General features: G+C 37.0%; 1 protein-coding gene across 1 annotated transcript in view; it reads right to left on the bottom strand.

The window, feature by feature from the left end:
* Positions 1-11,246, bottom strand: part of LOC150084486 (protein kinase C-binding protein NELL1-like) — a 512,402-nt gene extending 501,156 nt beyond the window's left edge. The window contains exon 1 of the mRNA XM_090375239.1: positions 10,721-11,246. Coding sequence (XP_090231365.1) covers positions 10,721-10,841 — 121 coding nt within the window. The 5' untranslated portion in view covers positions 10,842-11,246. The remainder of the gene's footprint in view (positions 1-10,720) is intronic.
* Positions 11,247-17,663: the final 6,417 nt, after the last annotated feature.

Consider the following 17,663-nt stretch of genomic DNA (forward strand, 5'->3'; position numbering starts at 1 on the left):
GCCAAAAAACGGGATGTAGTGATGTGGTCGCAACCCGTGTTTTTATAAGCATGAATAATTTGCATAATGTGCGGTTATGTAAAGTGGTAGATCGATTTTTATTCGATACTCGGAATTTGCATTCCATTATGACTATTATATCAAATATTTTCCTTCGGCGACACTATTCACAATAAAATATTCACGAAAAACATCTTGTTCTGTTAGTTTTGTCAAGCGGTGTATATGCAATACCGTATTAAACAGAAACACATTACTCTGAATATATAGCTTGGTAAGCCAAGAAAGTACAGAAAGTATACAGGAACAGAAACATATAGAAAGTATAAATGTAGGACAGTTGCAGTTTATTGTTTTAGTTCTCAAAACTTTCCATTCAATGCTGGAATTTTCTGGTGGATAAAAGTGAACAGTTTCAACAATTTCAGTCCAGCAAATTACTACTATGACTATTATCTCGACTGCATAATATGACGATGATGACAAGCATCATAAAGCAGAACATTTTCCCGATCAGAAACGTTTCTTGACTTATTTTCCGGTAATTATGAAAATCGCACAGAATCGCGGAGGCAAGTATAATTTTGAAAACGCATTAGAATGTTTTTAAACCATATAATAATAATACAAAAATGATCTACAGTTTGGTCCGCAGCCAATTATATGGGATATCAGACAATTATAGAGGACAAGAGTAAGGCTGCGTAATAAAGAGTAAAGGTAGTTTATGAGGATGATACTCGATAAACAGAGAACATTACAACCTGAGCAACTCATGGAACTATAGATCCGGACAGCCCTCGCTAGTAGCACAGTGACTATAATCACTGTTCTTCCACAGCGGGCGGAAAATATCTATGGTAGAATTCCGTCAATGACGCGAGGAATGTTTATGGGTTTTTTCGCGATGTGGCTAAATTAGTCGGACTCGGGTGTGGTTGAACAGATTTTTTGTTTTTTTTTAATCAAGGAAACTCTCCTTTTTCGTCCGATAAACAAAACACCGACCCAAGAAAACATGCAACTACGCACAAAATATACTGAAGCCTCAGACTTAGTTTCTTTTGTACTTTAACGCACACCTGGATACCAGGCAAATTAATGTGAAGAGTGATTAGATGTGGAAGTGGTACAAAAGCATAACAACAGAGATTGTTATGGTTTCGTACCACTCTAAGATTGTTTACTGCAGAGAATACTTTTAATTCGTAGGATATTTATAAAATTTCTGCATTTAATCGACTGTTCGACCTGCAGTCAGTGGCGGACTGGTCAGGGTGTCAGCTTGCCCGATGGCAAGTGGACTCCCTTGCAATAACATTACACAATATGTTAAAAATGTTAATGACCTTTTAGTAGCTTGAAATTTAATAGAAGTTCCAAGAATATTACTGTATGCAACTAAAATTTACGTTGTATTACTATTTTAATTAAAAAAATTTAATAAAATCATTTTTATTAAAGGGTTCCCCCCCTTTGTCTCCTGGCAACCAATATTTTTAGACTCAGTCCATCACTGCCTGCAGTATATGGACAGATTCAACGTATTTCTCTTAGTGGGTAGGGAACTAATTGCCCGAATGGTGTAGAGCGGGATTCTCAGTTTATCAGATTTGGTACCGAAATATGTTTTATGATCACATTGATGGTAGCTATAGACTCTTGCTGTTTAACTATTTCTCAAGGGTTGTAATATTTCTGATAAGGGACGCCCACTCTGAGAGTGATCCCCTTGATCAGCCAGTGTTCTGGTACATACGCCGTCTAAGGGTTATGGGGTTAGGCGTATATACGTCTAAGGGTTTTGATCTATGTCCTCATAATAATACTAGGAACTAAAACGATCCTTTGCACTAACTTGTTCTTCTAATAAAGTTCCCGTAATCTGAGGCTTTCACGCCCTAAATCTTTTTACTACTGTTCTCGTAATATTAATCTCTAACAAGGCTGCTTAGATTGTCATTTATGTTCGCTGTTTTGAGTTGAAGAGCATCTAAATGATTGTGAAAACTCAACTTAAGGCACTGTCCCAAGATCGTTGGGAGAGAACACGTTAGGAATCTGAGTTTCATCACGTATCAATGTTATAATAACAGGTGATACTAGTTTGGAGCAAAATCATATGGACTGATTTTGTTGGACGGAGACTTTCAATTTCGACTAAGATATACTTGAAACGGCATTTAGTTTGGCGGAAAGACTGTCTCTGTGACAAGATTTATATTATTTTAACAATTAATACGTGTAATGAGCCTCGTATCACAGCACAGAAGATTGCACCATTCCTCCCATATACCTGAAGGACAAGCAATGCAGTAATAATAGGCTTGGCAATATCCCTCCTTGTGGAACACCTGTACTAGCGTTGTGGGTGAGAGCCAATTTAGAAGGTGTGTCAGATTAGAGAGTAATGGTTGCAAAAAATGGGAACACATTTCCGGAAATTTGGAAATGCTCCTGACAAAGCAGAAGGAGTGCCAATACATCCAATATCAAAAGTAGATTTGAGGTCGAGGTAAATGGCAGAAATTTTGGCATTGTCTTGGAATGCAATGAAAATTATTGAAAGCCTGAAAAACTTTCAGTGGGTGTCGAAAAATGATCGATTTTCTGTTGCGTGGTGGATTTGTGGAAACTTGTCTTGACCGAGGCGGTTTTGTCAAAACGTTTAATGAGATTTTCTCTACACTTTTAAGCAGGCTTCCACCGCATGAAAAGGTCTGTTAATGACTGACTTGCGTCGAAGGCTGTATTTTAAATATGAGCTTCTCTCTATATCTTCCATTTTTAGGGAAAGAAGTTATGATGGAGAACTGCATTCAAGGCAGTGTACAAAGATGAAAAGACGCATTCATTTAATTATAAACTGTCATAAACTCGGATAGCGGTCAATGATAGTGCATTAAACATTAAAAGTTGATGTCATATGTTTAAGGGTTCGAAAGCTTCGTAATCAGCCATTCTATGGGAGGTTGCTGTAGGGTGTTTTTAGGCGCATAACTTAGGCAATGCGCCTAAGTTGTTGCCAATAACTTAGGCAACAACTTAGGCAATATTGCGCAGTATATAATATTGTCTCTAAACTGCAGGTGTTTCTGTGGTTTATTTTGCTGTTTACTGGAGGAAAACCCCGACTTACTGGATTTTCTCAGGTAAGGGTAGCATGTTTTTTTCTCAAAAAATCATGCTACCCTTGCCTGAGACCGACTAGCTAACTCAGCCACCTTGTGAAAAAGGCTCATAAAAATTCCTGGCATCATTGACGGGATTCGAACTCAGCGTCGTCCCCACCCGGTGTGGAGGAGGACGCTGACTACCATCTATGCTACCACGAAGGCTCTGTGGGAAGAGCTCTATTTATGACTATGGCCTCTTCACCATTACTTTAATCTTGACAATAAACAAACACAAATAGCTAGTAAGACGAAAACATTAGTCAGTTGACGAAGTACTATCGTATTTTTAGCAGTTGATCTGTGAGAAGGTTGGTCATCTTGTCCTAGGTTGTAAATACCTACAACCTAGGTCAAGTTGTATGTATTTAGTGCCAAAGAAACTAAGGCTATGAGGCGTCAGTATATTGTGTCTGTAACTGCGTTTCTTCTTCAACCGATTTGCTGTTTGCTAAACGAAAAACCATTGAACCTGCGCCTGAACTCAACTACCTCAGCCACGTTTTAAAAAACCCGTAAAAATTCCTCACTCCATTGAATGGAATTCTAACTCAGTCTTTTTCCACCCGGTGTGAGATGGCAGCGATTATAACCACTGTACTGCCTGCGAGGGCGCCCAACTATTATTAATATAAAAAAGATATATATTATTATTAATAATTATTATTATTTGTGTATTTTTCTTTCGGGACATCTACCAACAGTCTTTGACTAGAGGGTGTGGTTATGTTATTTCAAAATTTAAACTTGTTTACAGACGCCTTATTTTGAAAAATCATAAATTAGAATCACAAAATTATTATAAATTATTATCACATTATTAACTTATTACTCTTATTATCAGTAATCAATTTAAATATTAAGTTAAATTTAAAAATCTATATGTTTCTTCGCATCTGAAAGGAAACATGTCCTTTGGCTGTACATGTTTCTGTAGATCGATGTTCAAATTATACAAAAAACCTAGTAGCGTGCAATTATAATTATATCAGAATTAAACTAAGAGTGAATGAACGGACCATATGTGATCATATAGTATCACTGTAGTCCAGTGTTTTGTAGCCACCTCTGAATGGAAGCAAACATACTTGATACGTTACAGCTTTTTAGTAGAACGCGTGAAATAATTATGCCAATGTGTTTTGAAAGTTCAAATCAAAATGCATATAAATTCCAAGCCAGAAATCAAATATTCTTTGATAAGGATTACAGGAAATAGAGCAAAAGATCGATGCTGACGTTACAGATGGTCACTTGGAATGGAATCGACACCGAAAAAGCATCGTTTATTAAGGTGCAGTTGCATCATGCAGATAGCAGACACAGAGTAAGGAGAGAGCAATGTGAAAGCATGCAGTGATCATGCATGAAGACATTTTATTGAGAGAATACATTCCGGACATCGCTGGTCTACATCGCAGGTTCCAGTCCATTATCCTGACTACTTTTCTGATGATCGCTACTCCCAACAGGCTAATTCACAAGAGTGGTTTACTTAAAACTCCTGCAACTTGTCCTTGATGCGTTGTATTGTGGTTATTAAAATTTTCTATTAACTGAATAAAAATATACTCAGGGATACTGATGCGGTTAAGAGGCCACAGGATGCATGCATGCTGTTGCAACAATGTGTGCAGCCTCAGTGTGCTCTGTCTCAACACCACATGTATTCTATGGCATTCTTACTTATTTTATTTGTGAAAAACAGTTTCCCGGGAAAAAACAAAAAACTACAAATCTCTCTCGAAATTGACTAACTTAGTCACGGTGTGAAATGATCGCAACCAGCATGCAGTAGTGAGAGTATTTTGTTACAGTTTTAAGCGTACTGGGTCGAATTCGAAAGTGTTGACTAAATAGAATTTCTTGGAGGAAAAACAACTTCCTACCTCATTCTGAATCCGATCAGTTCAACTCAATCTAAAATTACTTTCTTTTATTTTGTCTCTTTATCTTATTCATTTCAGCCGTACTCCAAAAATTACTCCCCTATTTAGTATTGTTTGTAATTTGTACACATGGCCTAATATAATCTAGAAATTCTGTTTAATTAAATATAATCCGTAAAAATTAAAAAATAAAGTTCTAAAAAATTTAAATTCAGAAGTACAAATTCTGTACTTTTGAATTTAAAAATTAGACTGATTCAGAATTACTCTGGAAAATTATCAATTCCAATGAAGCTCCGCTTTTATCAAAGTTCTTACTGCAGGCTTTTGACTTTCTTTTAGATATCTTTATACTTCACTTATCGATTTTTTAAATTTATTTTATAAATTTGTAATTTTATTTTCAAAAGTAACTCTACTACAAAGATTCAACAGCCAAAATCGGCTACAAAAATTAGTGTACTCATCACCAATAGAGATAGAAAGCACATTTTGGCAGAGCAATTAAATAAATTTTTATTTCTTAACACAATCCCACAAGGAGAAGTCAAAAAGAATTAAGTCAATGGTTCACTATGTGAATATCAGTTTAAGCAGAGGACTGGTAACCTGTGGCACCGCTCGTAAAAGTTAACTATGCTAATAAACCCCTTTTTACATAATTTGAATAAAGCAGCTACTCTACTATTACAGTTCATTGCCAAAATTATTCGATTACCCCATCATGCTTTAAAAAAAAAAATTCTCCTGACAATATGTAATAACATACGGCTCATCTTTGGCCTTAATTACAAACTGTATTTTCGTTATTTAACGCCGAAACAAATTTTAATAACAGGAAGGTCATTTTTTGGTCCATTCCTCCTTCGGTACAACGAACAATTCAGCTTCTGATTGCGGGCATGTTGGTTTGGCTGAAGCTAAAATCCACTTCATCCTTAAGGTGTTCATTTGGATTAAAGACGGCCGTATTTTGCACGCTCATGTCATCAAACTAAATAGCCAGTAATTGTACTACAGGCTATACAGTATGACAAGGTGCACCGTCATACTGAAACAGAAACCTCCTTCCCATATTGCTGTCACAGCGTAGGAGGAGCGGAATTGTCCAGAATGCCAATGCACTGCATGACTTTCACTGTTCTGGAACGACGACCAATAGTCGAAGCTCAAACTACTAGAAACAACCTCATACAGTGACAGCTATTTCCATAAAACTTCACAGTTGGAATGACACATTCTGGTAAATAACCTTCTCCGGGCATCTGCCAGACAAATAAAGCCACCAGATCAAATTTGAGATGAATCAAAGTATCTGAATTCGTCACTCCATAACACAGTTTTCTAATGTTCCACAGACCAATTACGATGGGTTGTGCATCATTAACGTCGACGCTGTGCGGTGCGTGCTATGATGTTTGGTGCGTCTACTCTTCCGTAAAATCCGATTCTTTGCAGTTCCTCACATATCCTACTACTAATATCAGTTCCTGTGACATCGCTAAACAACTGCGATTGACAATATTCGATGAGGGTAGATGATCTCTGCGTACCGCTATTCTGGTCTCTTTTCGCAGTTTCTGTGGTCTTTGAGAACTCTTTCCGTCTGTAGTAGTACCATGACGTTTTCAATTGGTCATTACGTCAACCAACGTAGGTGCTGAAGATTTGCTGAAATAGTTCGAATAGATTGATTCCTAACATGATGTCTGTGATGACTAGCAGTTGGGGAATTATTACAAGATACTAATACTATATTAACATAATTAATCATAATAGCCTATTCATCAGAATTCGCTGAGCTCAACGCCTCGACCGACCCACCTCTTGTGTTTAGTTGATCTGCTTACTTTTAGAAGATCAAATATTATTGTGTTATCATTTTTCCCACAACCCAGGATACTTTTGGAAATACGTATAAACCAAAGCACTATAATTTATATCATTGTAGAAATACAAAAATAAAATGGATTAACGACGTTCCAGGTAGCAGAATTGTCAACGCTGTCACGGAGGCCACAGTTTCTGTGGCCTCCGTGAACACATGATTAAAATATTCAGTGAAAAATGGTATCTACGCTCTACTATGCCGAATACTGTGGTCCCTTTCTGTCAATTTCTGTGGTGTGGGAGAACATTCGGAAGAGGTCTAATAATAATTTTGTTAATATAGATCCTGTCACCGCCATTTCTGCCAATTTAAGGAATCCTGGTATTCGGCAACAAAGTATGATACTAAATACTGCAAGTGCTAGCTGCAACATTAAAAAATAAATTAGGCATTAACTTAAAAAATGAAGAGGTAATTTGTTTTCGTTTACACATTAAAAAAAGCTGTCAAAATGAGATACTGTTAGTCTTGGGACTCATTTTAATATTATCAAATTGAGCAGAAATTCTCAGCTTGATAAATAACAAAAACTGCGATTAATATAAAACTTAAATTATCAGTTCTATTGTAACCGCTGAAATATGTAGTTGGATATAAGGTCATGTAGTATCGATTATATTATAATAACTTCACATTTTCTTCACGCATATTCATGTTTTTCGGAAACAAAAAGAGAATGGTAATAATATGCTTCAATACTGACGTGTTCTGGATAACTGTCGTTAATAAATGCATTAAATAATTGAAGTAAAACAGATACATTATATAGAAATTCAAATTACTACTCTTACGATAAGTCACCTTTTTCTGAGACTTCGTAAGTCCAACTTTTACATCAATTAAGAAAAGATTGGATAAATCTTTCTGTTATCGTTAAATAAATGAAAAATAGTTCAATAAATTTGATAAATCTTTCGGCTATCTATCGTTTAATAAATGATAATTTACGGCTTAGGTAGTAAATTTTCATTTATTGAACGATATTATTATCGACCTATTATATTATAATGAGCTAGAGATCCCCCCCTCCCTTAGTCATTCCCTACATCCACGGATTTATAAATGACTGTTTTGTAATAATAAAATGCGTAATATAGACGGCAGTGTTTCAGCGCGATTTCATGTGGAATATTCAATGAATAAGCAACGGTATTTTAGAACTTCAGCGGTACTAATGAAAAAAAGATACGGAAAGAAAACATCAATCAAATGCCGTGATATCCAACTCGATTTAGGTAAGAAGTGCGCTACTATACAGCAAAACAATCGCACACAAATAGGAGTGGTTACAGTTAATATAATATTTTGCAAAACACATACAACTGAATATACAGCCTCTTGGATTTTATACTTGTAATATTATTCGTGAAATTCTCTTACTGAAAACAACGTTAAATAAACTTTAACTATCTCTTAAACAAAAGAGTACTCCAGTAGGGCTTTTACTGAACTCTCAAAATCAACAATAATTACGAGCACTCGAAACTGAGAAGTAAAATTATTTATTAAAAGAAGTATCACTCTAGCTCATGTACTGCCATTTTCGTACGTTATTTAATCATTTTACGATATGCATCTATCAAGAGATCCCAGGCCTCTTCCCAATAGAACCGATATCATATTTGGCCATTTCCAGTACAATCGGTGTCATACGCCACGTGACTGCTGCCTCTTTCCGGGACTTTGCTGTAGCCTGTAACTTTTCTTACGGAAGAGCTTCCTTTGAACTCCTTTTCTACCATCTCCGAAAAAGCATGAGAAACGGTGTAAAAATTTTACGGAAGCGGTTTCTGAGAAAGTTAATCCGCTACATTTTGCTAAACTTCAGTTTCCATTAGAATGCCGTGTTCTGTCCGAAAAGTCAGCATCCATGCATTTTTACAATCCATTACCACTTTTGCGTGTCCTTCCCACCAAAGGAAGACAAACTGTTTCGATAAGGCCCAGGGCCGCCGCCACTCCTTGAAGCGGAAGTCTGTTAACGTGACCATTGCTCCAAGCCTTACATGGACCCGAGCAGCAGGCTCCAGTCTGCCCAGCGGCCCAGGCAGCGTCGCAGACTTCGAGACGCTTAGGAAGCTGATGCTTCTTCAAAGGATTAACATTCTGAGAAACAGTACTGGAGGGAATCTCTTCTTGATAAGATTTTTCCATAGTGGACATTACATAATTTATAAAGACCACTGTTACTATAACAACGGCCCTAAATTAGAGTTTCTTCCATCTGCATATTATTTAGCGAACTATCATAAAATTAAAAAGTACATAACTCGATTTTATTCAATAACTGGTATCCACTTTTAAGGAAAAAAAAGTTCTCTGCAATGCAGATCCTACTTATCGCAAATGCAGTTCCTATTTCATGGCCAAGTATACGACGAAAACCATAAAGTAAGAGTCACTGCATACTGACTCACGAAGGACGATATTTTTCATATCCTTCCTATTTTGATTAGCAGACAATCTCTGATAAGTGGGCGAAGAAATGTCTATGTAGCATCGATTATGACGGATCCGTACGTAGGATTCTGGTGTATCTGACACGACTATCGATCCAAATTTTGGGATAACATGCGCCACATAGACAGAATATTACAATCAACTGTCTCAAAGTATGCTTCAATTCACTGATATCCGCTGCCTTCGATACTGAAGTTTCACGATAGTCAATTTGTAATCTTGGAGAATTGATTCTAACAATTTTTCAAATGCATTGGCCAAAAGACGTATGCGGGAGCATGCCATAAATCTTTTAAATATAAAATTACACACGTAGAAACTATAGCACTGTTCTTCATCAGGTATAAACACTCTCCTACTTGACGCCATACAAAAAACTACTGAAACAATTCTAGGGATAACTTTAACTCTAAAATTATTAATAACCTCATATTTGTTCTAAATAGGCACTAAGCTGAAAAATATTAATAAGAAATGCAATGCAAAAGTTGATATAATACAAGTCTAATAGAACCAGAACTATTATTAAGAAATATTAATATAAAAGTAACATTTTTTCGTAAATTTTATCATTACACTATGCACAGGAAGAATATAGGCGTTAGTTACAATTAGCATTAAACAAATGCGAATTTGAAGAATTAAAAGTGAATGCATTTAAAAAATTAAGAGTGCATACACCCATTTCAGTTATATAGGTTTTCTGCTCATTTGACAGCAACTCTAAGATGCATATCTTCAATTCATATCCATAATCGGTTCATGCAAAACATTATCCCATTTACCCACTGTTATTTTGCATTACACATTGATGATTATAAAAATAGCGCATCAATAATAAATATCCGTGAAGCATTTCGGAGTGTCGGCTCCAGACGTTCTTCAGTTCATATATTTCTTTAAAATTTGAATTGATTCTAAAAATTGATTGTTGTTTTCGATGAGAACAAAAATGTATCTGATATTACTCTTGTTGGAGTTAAAGAGTGAACGGATTACTTAAATATTTTATATACTTTAAGTAAAATGAAATAGTAAAATTTAAAAAGAAGTGATTTTGCATATAAATGAAAACTATTGCAAATAACACCTCGTATTAAATGTTACCCATGAATATGTTCTAAACGATCATTTTCCAATACATAAGACATAAAATCACAATTCCTCGCGAGGGAAAATAAATAGCATTGCACACTGAAATATGCATCAACGGAAGTTTCCTAAATCCCCTGTTAAAAGGTGTTCACTGCAAACACCGGGACTACAAAACTTTGTAAGGACAGATGAGAAGAAGAGAAACAACTTACCTATTTTGTCGATTAAAAAATCTGCAATTATCAGTGCAAAAAGAAATGTATACACAGCCATGCTGCATTTAGCACAGTTCCAAATATTATTAGGGCGACAATATAACCTCAAATACATCATCGATTACGTTAGGCTGAACTCGTACATTTTGATACTTTTACGCTTCGCCCTCGTGGAAGTTACGAGCGCGAAGCCTCTGTACATTTCCCCACATTTTTGCTGCCTTTATGCAAGCAATCCAACACAAGGTTCCACTTTCGTTAGGCGTCGTGGCAGCCTGATAGTAGACGTGGGTTTTTGGCTGGCAGCGTGGCAGCTCTCTAGAGGAAGGGTAGCCACACATGCGGTCACCTCACTGGAATTATGCCTTCCCGCTGCACACACTGACGGGAAGGAGGATCTGACGTCGTCTGACTTCCGTCAATCCCACTCCGTGTGACGGGGAAAGTCCTAGGTTACGACTGTAGATTTGGCGGCAACGAGCGCGGACGCATTTCTTCCATGCGTGGATGTTAACATATACGATGCGTGTAGAAAAGGTTACTGGATGCCGTATGAATGCGGACACTGATAGAGCTTTCTTATTTCTGGTGTGTTGCTCTTGTCAGGGCATAAAGCATGATACCACGAGGAGACCAGGTTTACTCTACAACCTGGCTTGCGGACGCTGAAGGAAAACGGACGAGTCGACTACTTTGCTTTGGGAGGTAGAGCAATCGATACGAGGCTAATAACTGTAACGTTTGTGGATAAAATCTCCAAAATCTGCTCTATAATATTCAGTAAATGACGCAAAAATATTATTCACATTCAAAATGCATAACAACAATAGAGATATCCGTACGTTTTCACTGTGATCAAGTCTTGAATTCTGGGTCGTTGAACTTCGGAAAAAAAGAACATCACCGCGAGACGTAAGTGCAACTGTCCTTCGTAGCCTTGGTATTGAACAGCTTGTCAAACGTCTATTGCTGACTATATGGAAATAAGAGAACTTTATCACGTACAACACCTAATAATATATAAATAATGATTTGTGGAGCCAACCAATTTTAACCGTGAAAAAAAAAAGCGGATTGCTATCTAATTATAATTGCTTTAAAGATACTGATTTCAGGAGTTTATTAAGCTACCTTAACACATTTCACTTTCCCTTTAAGCCAGTGGTTCTCGAACTGCGAAATTCCGCCCCTCCCACTCCCTGTATTGAAAACATTACAAGTTATAAGGAGGAGCAAGATATTAGAAATTTTTAACCTATTTGGATCTCAAGGTGTGGAGAAGGTGAGCGTGAGCTGGTTCGTTCCTTTTAGAGGGATGTGATTAAAACATAGTTTGAGAACTGCCGCAGAATTGAAGGTGAGGATGTCCTTGTGAATGTCCTTTCTTTACAAAAAAAAAATAATAATAAAATAAAAAAAAAAACTACAAAACTTACCAGAATATTGTTCTCTATGAGCGTAAACTCTAATTTATCCACCATTTGGCCTAATCATAATTCATTACTGCTTTTTACACACATGCACAGTATTTAATAGAGTAGAAATTTGTAACCTTCGTAATTTGAACACCAACTGTTGAAAATATATAATATTCTTCCGTACCACCTTTCTTTTATAATATAGTAAATTCTCCCTTTTTTGGGCATAACCTCGAAATGACCTCGAAAATACAGCTATTTTCAACAGTGAGTGTACCACCCAGTAAGTGCAAAATAGGTTAGGATTGACAGTTTGAGCTACTTGTAGCTCAAACTGTCAATTCACCTGGTTATCTTCGGAGATTTCCGTCTAGATTATAAATGGCCGTTCAGTCTATTTCTCTAATCTCGAGGGCTTATTATTATTATTATGTTAGAGGCTCCCAAAAGAAATTTATAACCATGTAAATGTATTATAATTGTAGAAGTATGTTCACCGACCGAAATGCATGTTGTGAGGGCTGAAAAACCTAGAATAGCACACATGGGAAAAAATCTATTCCTTCTTCCCGCTAACTTGGCCTCAACAGAAGAGAACTTTAGAGAAATTCCCAAGTTTTCAACAAGAATCGCAACCAAAGACAAATGGCGAGATCACTATATCACAGCTCTCATACAAACGAATCCTTTCATGTAATGAAAGGATTCGTTTGTATGAGAGCTCCGTCTCCTAACCTGGCCAAAACAGGATTTTTGCAACTGCACCGTTGCCTTTTTGCAATAAAATTTATGCAAATATCTCTAGTGCGCATTTAGAATCAATAGTGCACAGGTCCAATTTTTTCTCATTAATGACCTCTTGCATGTACATTAACTGCAAGTTGTGATTTTGAGTTAAGAGGAATTTTTGGTGCTCTTTAACAATTTTCTGGCCCTACTGATTTCTTCAAATATAATGGCGTAGAAGTGGTAAGAGATACATTTAATCATGAGAAAAAACTAAAATGGAAGCTAAAATTGAGAAAAAGAAAACAACACAGGAATAATCTTGCTTATTCACTTGATAACATTTGTGCAAACATGCCTGAGCAAAGCATGGCAATGAAAAAAAAACTTGGTAACTGTGAATTGGTATCATTTACAATGCAAAGAGAATTGAAACTCCAATTTGTGACTTCATACAGTTTATAAGTTTTGCAACACTAGGTTGACGCTTGTGTCGGTCACATCAGGAATGGAATTTGTTGTGCCCGAAGATAATTCGGTCTCCTTAATCCTACAGGCTAATTTCTTAAGGAAAAAAGGATAAGCTGGCTTACTGCTGATCTTTGTAACGTTCAAACAAACAAGAATCGTAAGCAATAAAGTTATTCTATTAATTGTACCCGTACTATTAATGATACTTTCATTAATATTCAGTAATGTGCACTTGAGAAACGCAAGCAAGCAGAACACAGAAGAGCTCGAAGAAAGAGCAGGAGATGTCTCTCACTAAAAAATCCTGTGCATGAAAATAACGAAACGATTGCAGTCCTCTAAGAACATTGAAAGGTCTCCCGTGTAGTATCTCATTTTGGTTGCATAAGTACAAATCACAATAGGTCTTCGGAAGAGATGAACTAGTCTTTTTACCATATTTACTCGTTCCCGGAATAGGAATAGCATAGTGTGTATTCACTCAGGAGGAAGTTGGAGGCCAACGCAGATATATTGATACGTATATTGTGGCAAGAGCTTCTGTGAAACCATGCGTAATCGCGATGCGTAGTTGTCCTACTAAAATTGTTTTAATGGCGTGAGTAGGCGAGTACTTTCCTGTTCTTCAGTCTGTATCATTACAATGAAATTATGGCAATCGACATAAATGCTTACATCAGTTGCGAACTATTCTCTTGGAAGGGTGGGTTTCAATACTAATAGGGCAACTGAACATTCTCGTTAGCAGTGTGGAAGCCCGTTGTGGCCACATTAAGGTCTATAGCCTTCTCTGTCGGATTCTGATTTTCAGGTAAGCAGAAGTTAATTTGATTTGCATATTTTCAGAAATGATGTACACTACCACCCATAAGTTCCCATGAAGTACTATTTTGTCATAAAATAAAGTCCAGTATTGCACTTTTTTCATTTATATCTTAATTTTTGTTGACCATTATAACAATAACTACTTCAGATTATTCCAGCTACTTTCTTACTTCAAAAGTAGGCAGGCAGTCAAGTTTTCTGAACGACTGACACCTTTGTTGCACAGCTGTCGCGTAGCACAGTGGTAATAATCGCTATCCTTCAACAATCTGAAAAAGGTCTGAGGTGGAACCCTTCTCGATGGCAGGAACTTTATGGGCTTTATATCATATCGTGACAGATTTAGTCGCTCTCGAGCAAGGACTACTTGTATTTTCTTCTTTTATATTTGGAATTATCGTCCAGGAAAATATGCGAACCGACCACAGAATGCAAGCAGTTTATAGACCTGATATACTGACAATTCACATCAAAAGTTTATTGGGAAAATTCAAAACAACAACAAATCTTTGTAGTACTTTTAAGAATAACAGCAAGTCTATTTATTTTAATGAGTTTATTTAAGTTTATTTATTTTTGACAACCTTCTACTTTGGTCATAGTGTACTATCTCGAATGATATGCCAGATCACGTAGTCTTTATCATTTATTACGTCTATATAAAAGTGTATGTTTTATGGGTCGATTTGCACGTTAGACTGGTTGGAAAGTATAGACTAACTCAATTTTTAAACTCATTCAGATTCCTCCGCCTGGGATAGACTAACTACAGCCTCGACTGGAAAGGCATTTTAAAATCCATCCTATTCAGCCTTCATCAAACAAGTGCGAATTCTCTACACTGCCTTGAAGGATTTTAGTAAGGGAAAAAGACAAAGTTGGCTAGAATCAAATCAGACTATAAAGGATGAACAAAAATGCATTTTTTATAGTGTTGTATCTCATGGATACAGCCACTGTGAAAAAAAATGCATTTATAATAGTTAAATCCTTATCATGAAACAACGTCTTTTAACATTCTTCAGTGAATTCTATGTTGATATAATATTTTTGGCTCAGAACTGTAAGCAGTTCGTTACATATGCAGATAATTAAACATTTTTGTTATCTCTAAGGTACAAGAAATTGGGTTTCACTGTCACGAAGAGGTAAACAGTACAAATAAGGAAACCCGAAGACTACCTAGACTACACTGGTTTGAAACTAAATTAAAGGAAACTTCAAAAATGATCTTCACCAACAAAAAATAGAAAATTCAAATTACAATTTTTACTAATGGTACCACAGCGCAAAACGTTCGCTCGCACGTCGACCTAGAGCTTAAATGGGATGATGGACAAACCTCCATGCCTCATTTTGAATACGTTAGAATGAAGAAATATTCAGCACTTGGATCATTAGACAGGAGCACATCGGCCTCAGATCAGAAATTCCCTAATCTAACGCAATACGTTATTAAATACTTTATGCTAATTCCACTTCATGCGTCACTTATCTGGTCGTCAGCCCCTGAAACAAGTATTAAGTCTTTTAGGCATGCAATACTGGCTGTTTAGTGGCTAAATAGCCAGTTGTGCAGAAAGTATTGGGAAATTGTTTACCTTCTCAAAAGCGGTACTGCATGCTAATCTATATATCACACCTTGGATGCAAATTATAACAAGAAGAAATATTTTAATTCTGGCTCAGTTATTAACAGATAGACTGGATGCTCCTGAAGTGGAAAATTCGATTACTCGACCTCGGATGATGCAAGGGAGGATCAGTAGTAGAGAATAAAAACTGAAGTGCAACACCACACAGTTGACCACTCACTCTGAGGAGGATTTTCCCAGACAATATTATTATTTTTTTTACTGAACATCGACCCAGAGAAATTATGTACAAACAAATTGAACTCTTACCATTAATATCTGGACACCTGTATATCTACAAATAACCTACATTTACAGGAAACTAATAACGTGTGCTGAAACCTTTAGCCTTTATGACAGTCTCTAGTCTCCGTGGAATACTATCACCAGTTCCAAGCGGCGACCAGTTCAACTCGTTTTTAGGCGGACTCTCCCATATAACCGAACCAACCAATTCATAGCAGAGGATCTCAATAGCATTAAGGTCAGGACTCTGGTTGCTAGTCCAACTTTTTGACGCTCATTTCCTGAAAGCAGTCTGTCACAACGCGAGCAGTATGCCATGTAATGTTATCCTGCTGATACTGATAAGAACCTTCCCGGACGTGCAGCAACAACATAAAGCACTATCGTCCAAGATGTCTGGATAGACCTCAGCCTTCCTAGCTTTGTCCAAAACAACCATTGGTCTCAATTAAAACCATGAAAAACATACACAGATCATCACGCTGCCTCTGCCAAACTACATTGTCAGGACGATACAGTCTGGCAGGTAGCTTTACACAAAGCTAGACGACAGTTGGCATTAGTTGTTTGTACATCATGGCTGCAGAATTGTGGTAACTCATATCATGCGGCATCCTGCCCACTATTACTGAGGTTAACATGTCCCAATCGCCACACTGAGGGCCTGTGTGTGCTGTGACGACGTTGATGTTCGTTTTGTTTGTAGTTTTGTGGCGCAAAAGCTGCTTCGGCTGTATTGCGCCGAAAACGTCGACTGGTGTTCTGAGAGAGCGATTATTTGCAAGCATCTTCTGTCATGTTCAGTCAGTTTCGGTGGTTTCCGGGTCGTTTAGGTTTCAGCACCAGTCTGCTTCTATTTGCAGGTCACATCACCAGTCGTCAACCTAGTGATCTTCAGTGCCGTGGAAATATCACCCTATTATCATTTCTTGTTGGAAGTCTGTTAATTCCGTCGATTGCTGCATTTTGCATTCATAATCGTACGGCTGTCTCTTCGAAGGCCTTTGAGCACATTTATAGTTCAATCTGACACGTGGAGCTTTGTTAGGGTGGGCTAACTATCAGCGGAGTGGTGTCCGGATATTAATGGCATGGCAGTGTATACAGGAAGGAATTCTTTGGGAACGTATAGGTTCAAATATGAAATGTAAAGAAATAAAAGAACAATCATCGACCAACTTCCTTCCAGATGAGAAGAAACATTTGATATATTTTTTTTTTACTTTATGTTTAAATTGTTAACTTAATTCAATTTTACGTTGTATGTTTATGATTTTACAAATGTTGTGAATAAGCAGCAGTTTGGTAAATTTTGAACTAAGGTTACTGCGCCCTGTAAGTGTATATAAAAACAAACTGTTACATGAGGGTCACCCGGATCGACATAGCGGTGTCCAACATCAGCAACCTCCAGAAGACCTACCAGAAAAGATCGGAAAATACAGACTCATAAGACAAGAAGTAAGAGAGATGTGTCATATAGAACAAGTAGCGACCATCTCGATCACCGTGTCAACCACCGGCATGGTAGCAGAAAGAGCTCCATAACAGCTTAGCAGCAATAAGCCACCAGAGAACACCTACAAAGAACTCCTGAAAGCTGCAGTCATCTGTATGATA

Source organism: Mastigoproctus giganteus, chromosome 6, assembly GCF_048544385.1.
Source record: "Mastigoproctus giganteus isolate SK-2022 chromosome 6, ASM4854438v1, whole genome shotgun sequence".
NCBI classification, from domain to species: domain Eukaryota; kingdom Metazoa; phylum Arthropoda; class Arachnida; order Uropygi; family Thelyphonidae; genus Mastigoproctus; species Mastigoproctus giganteus.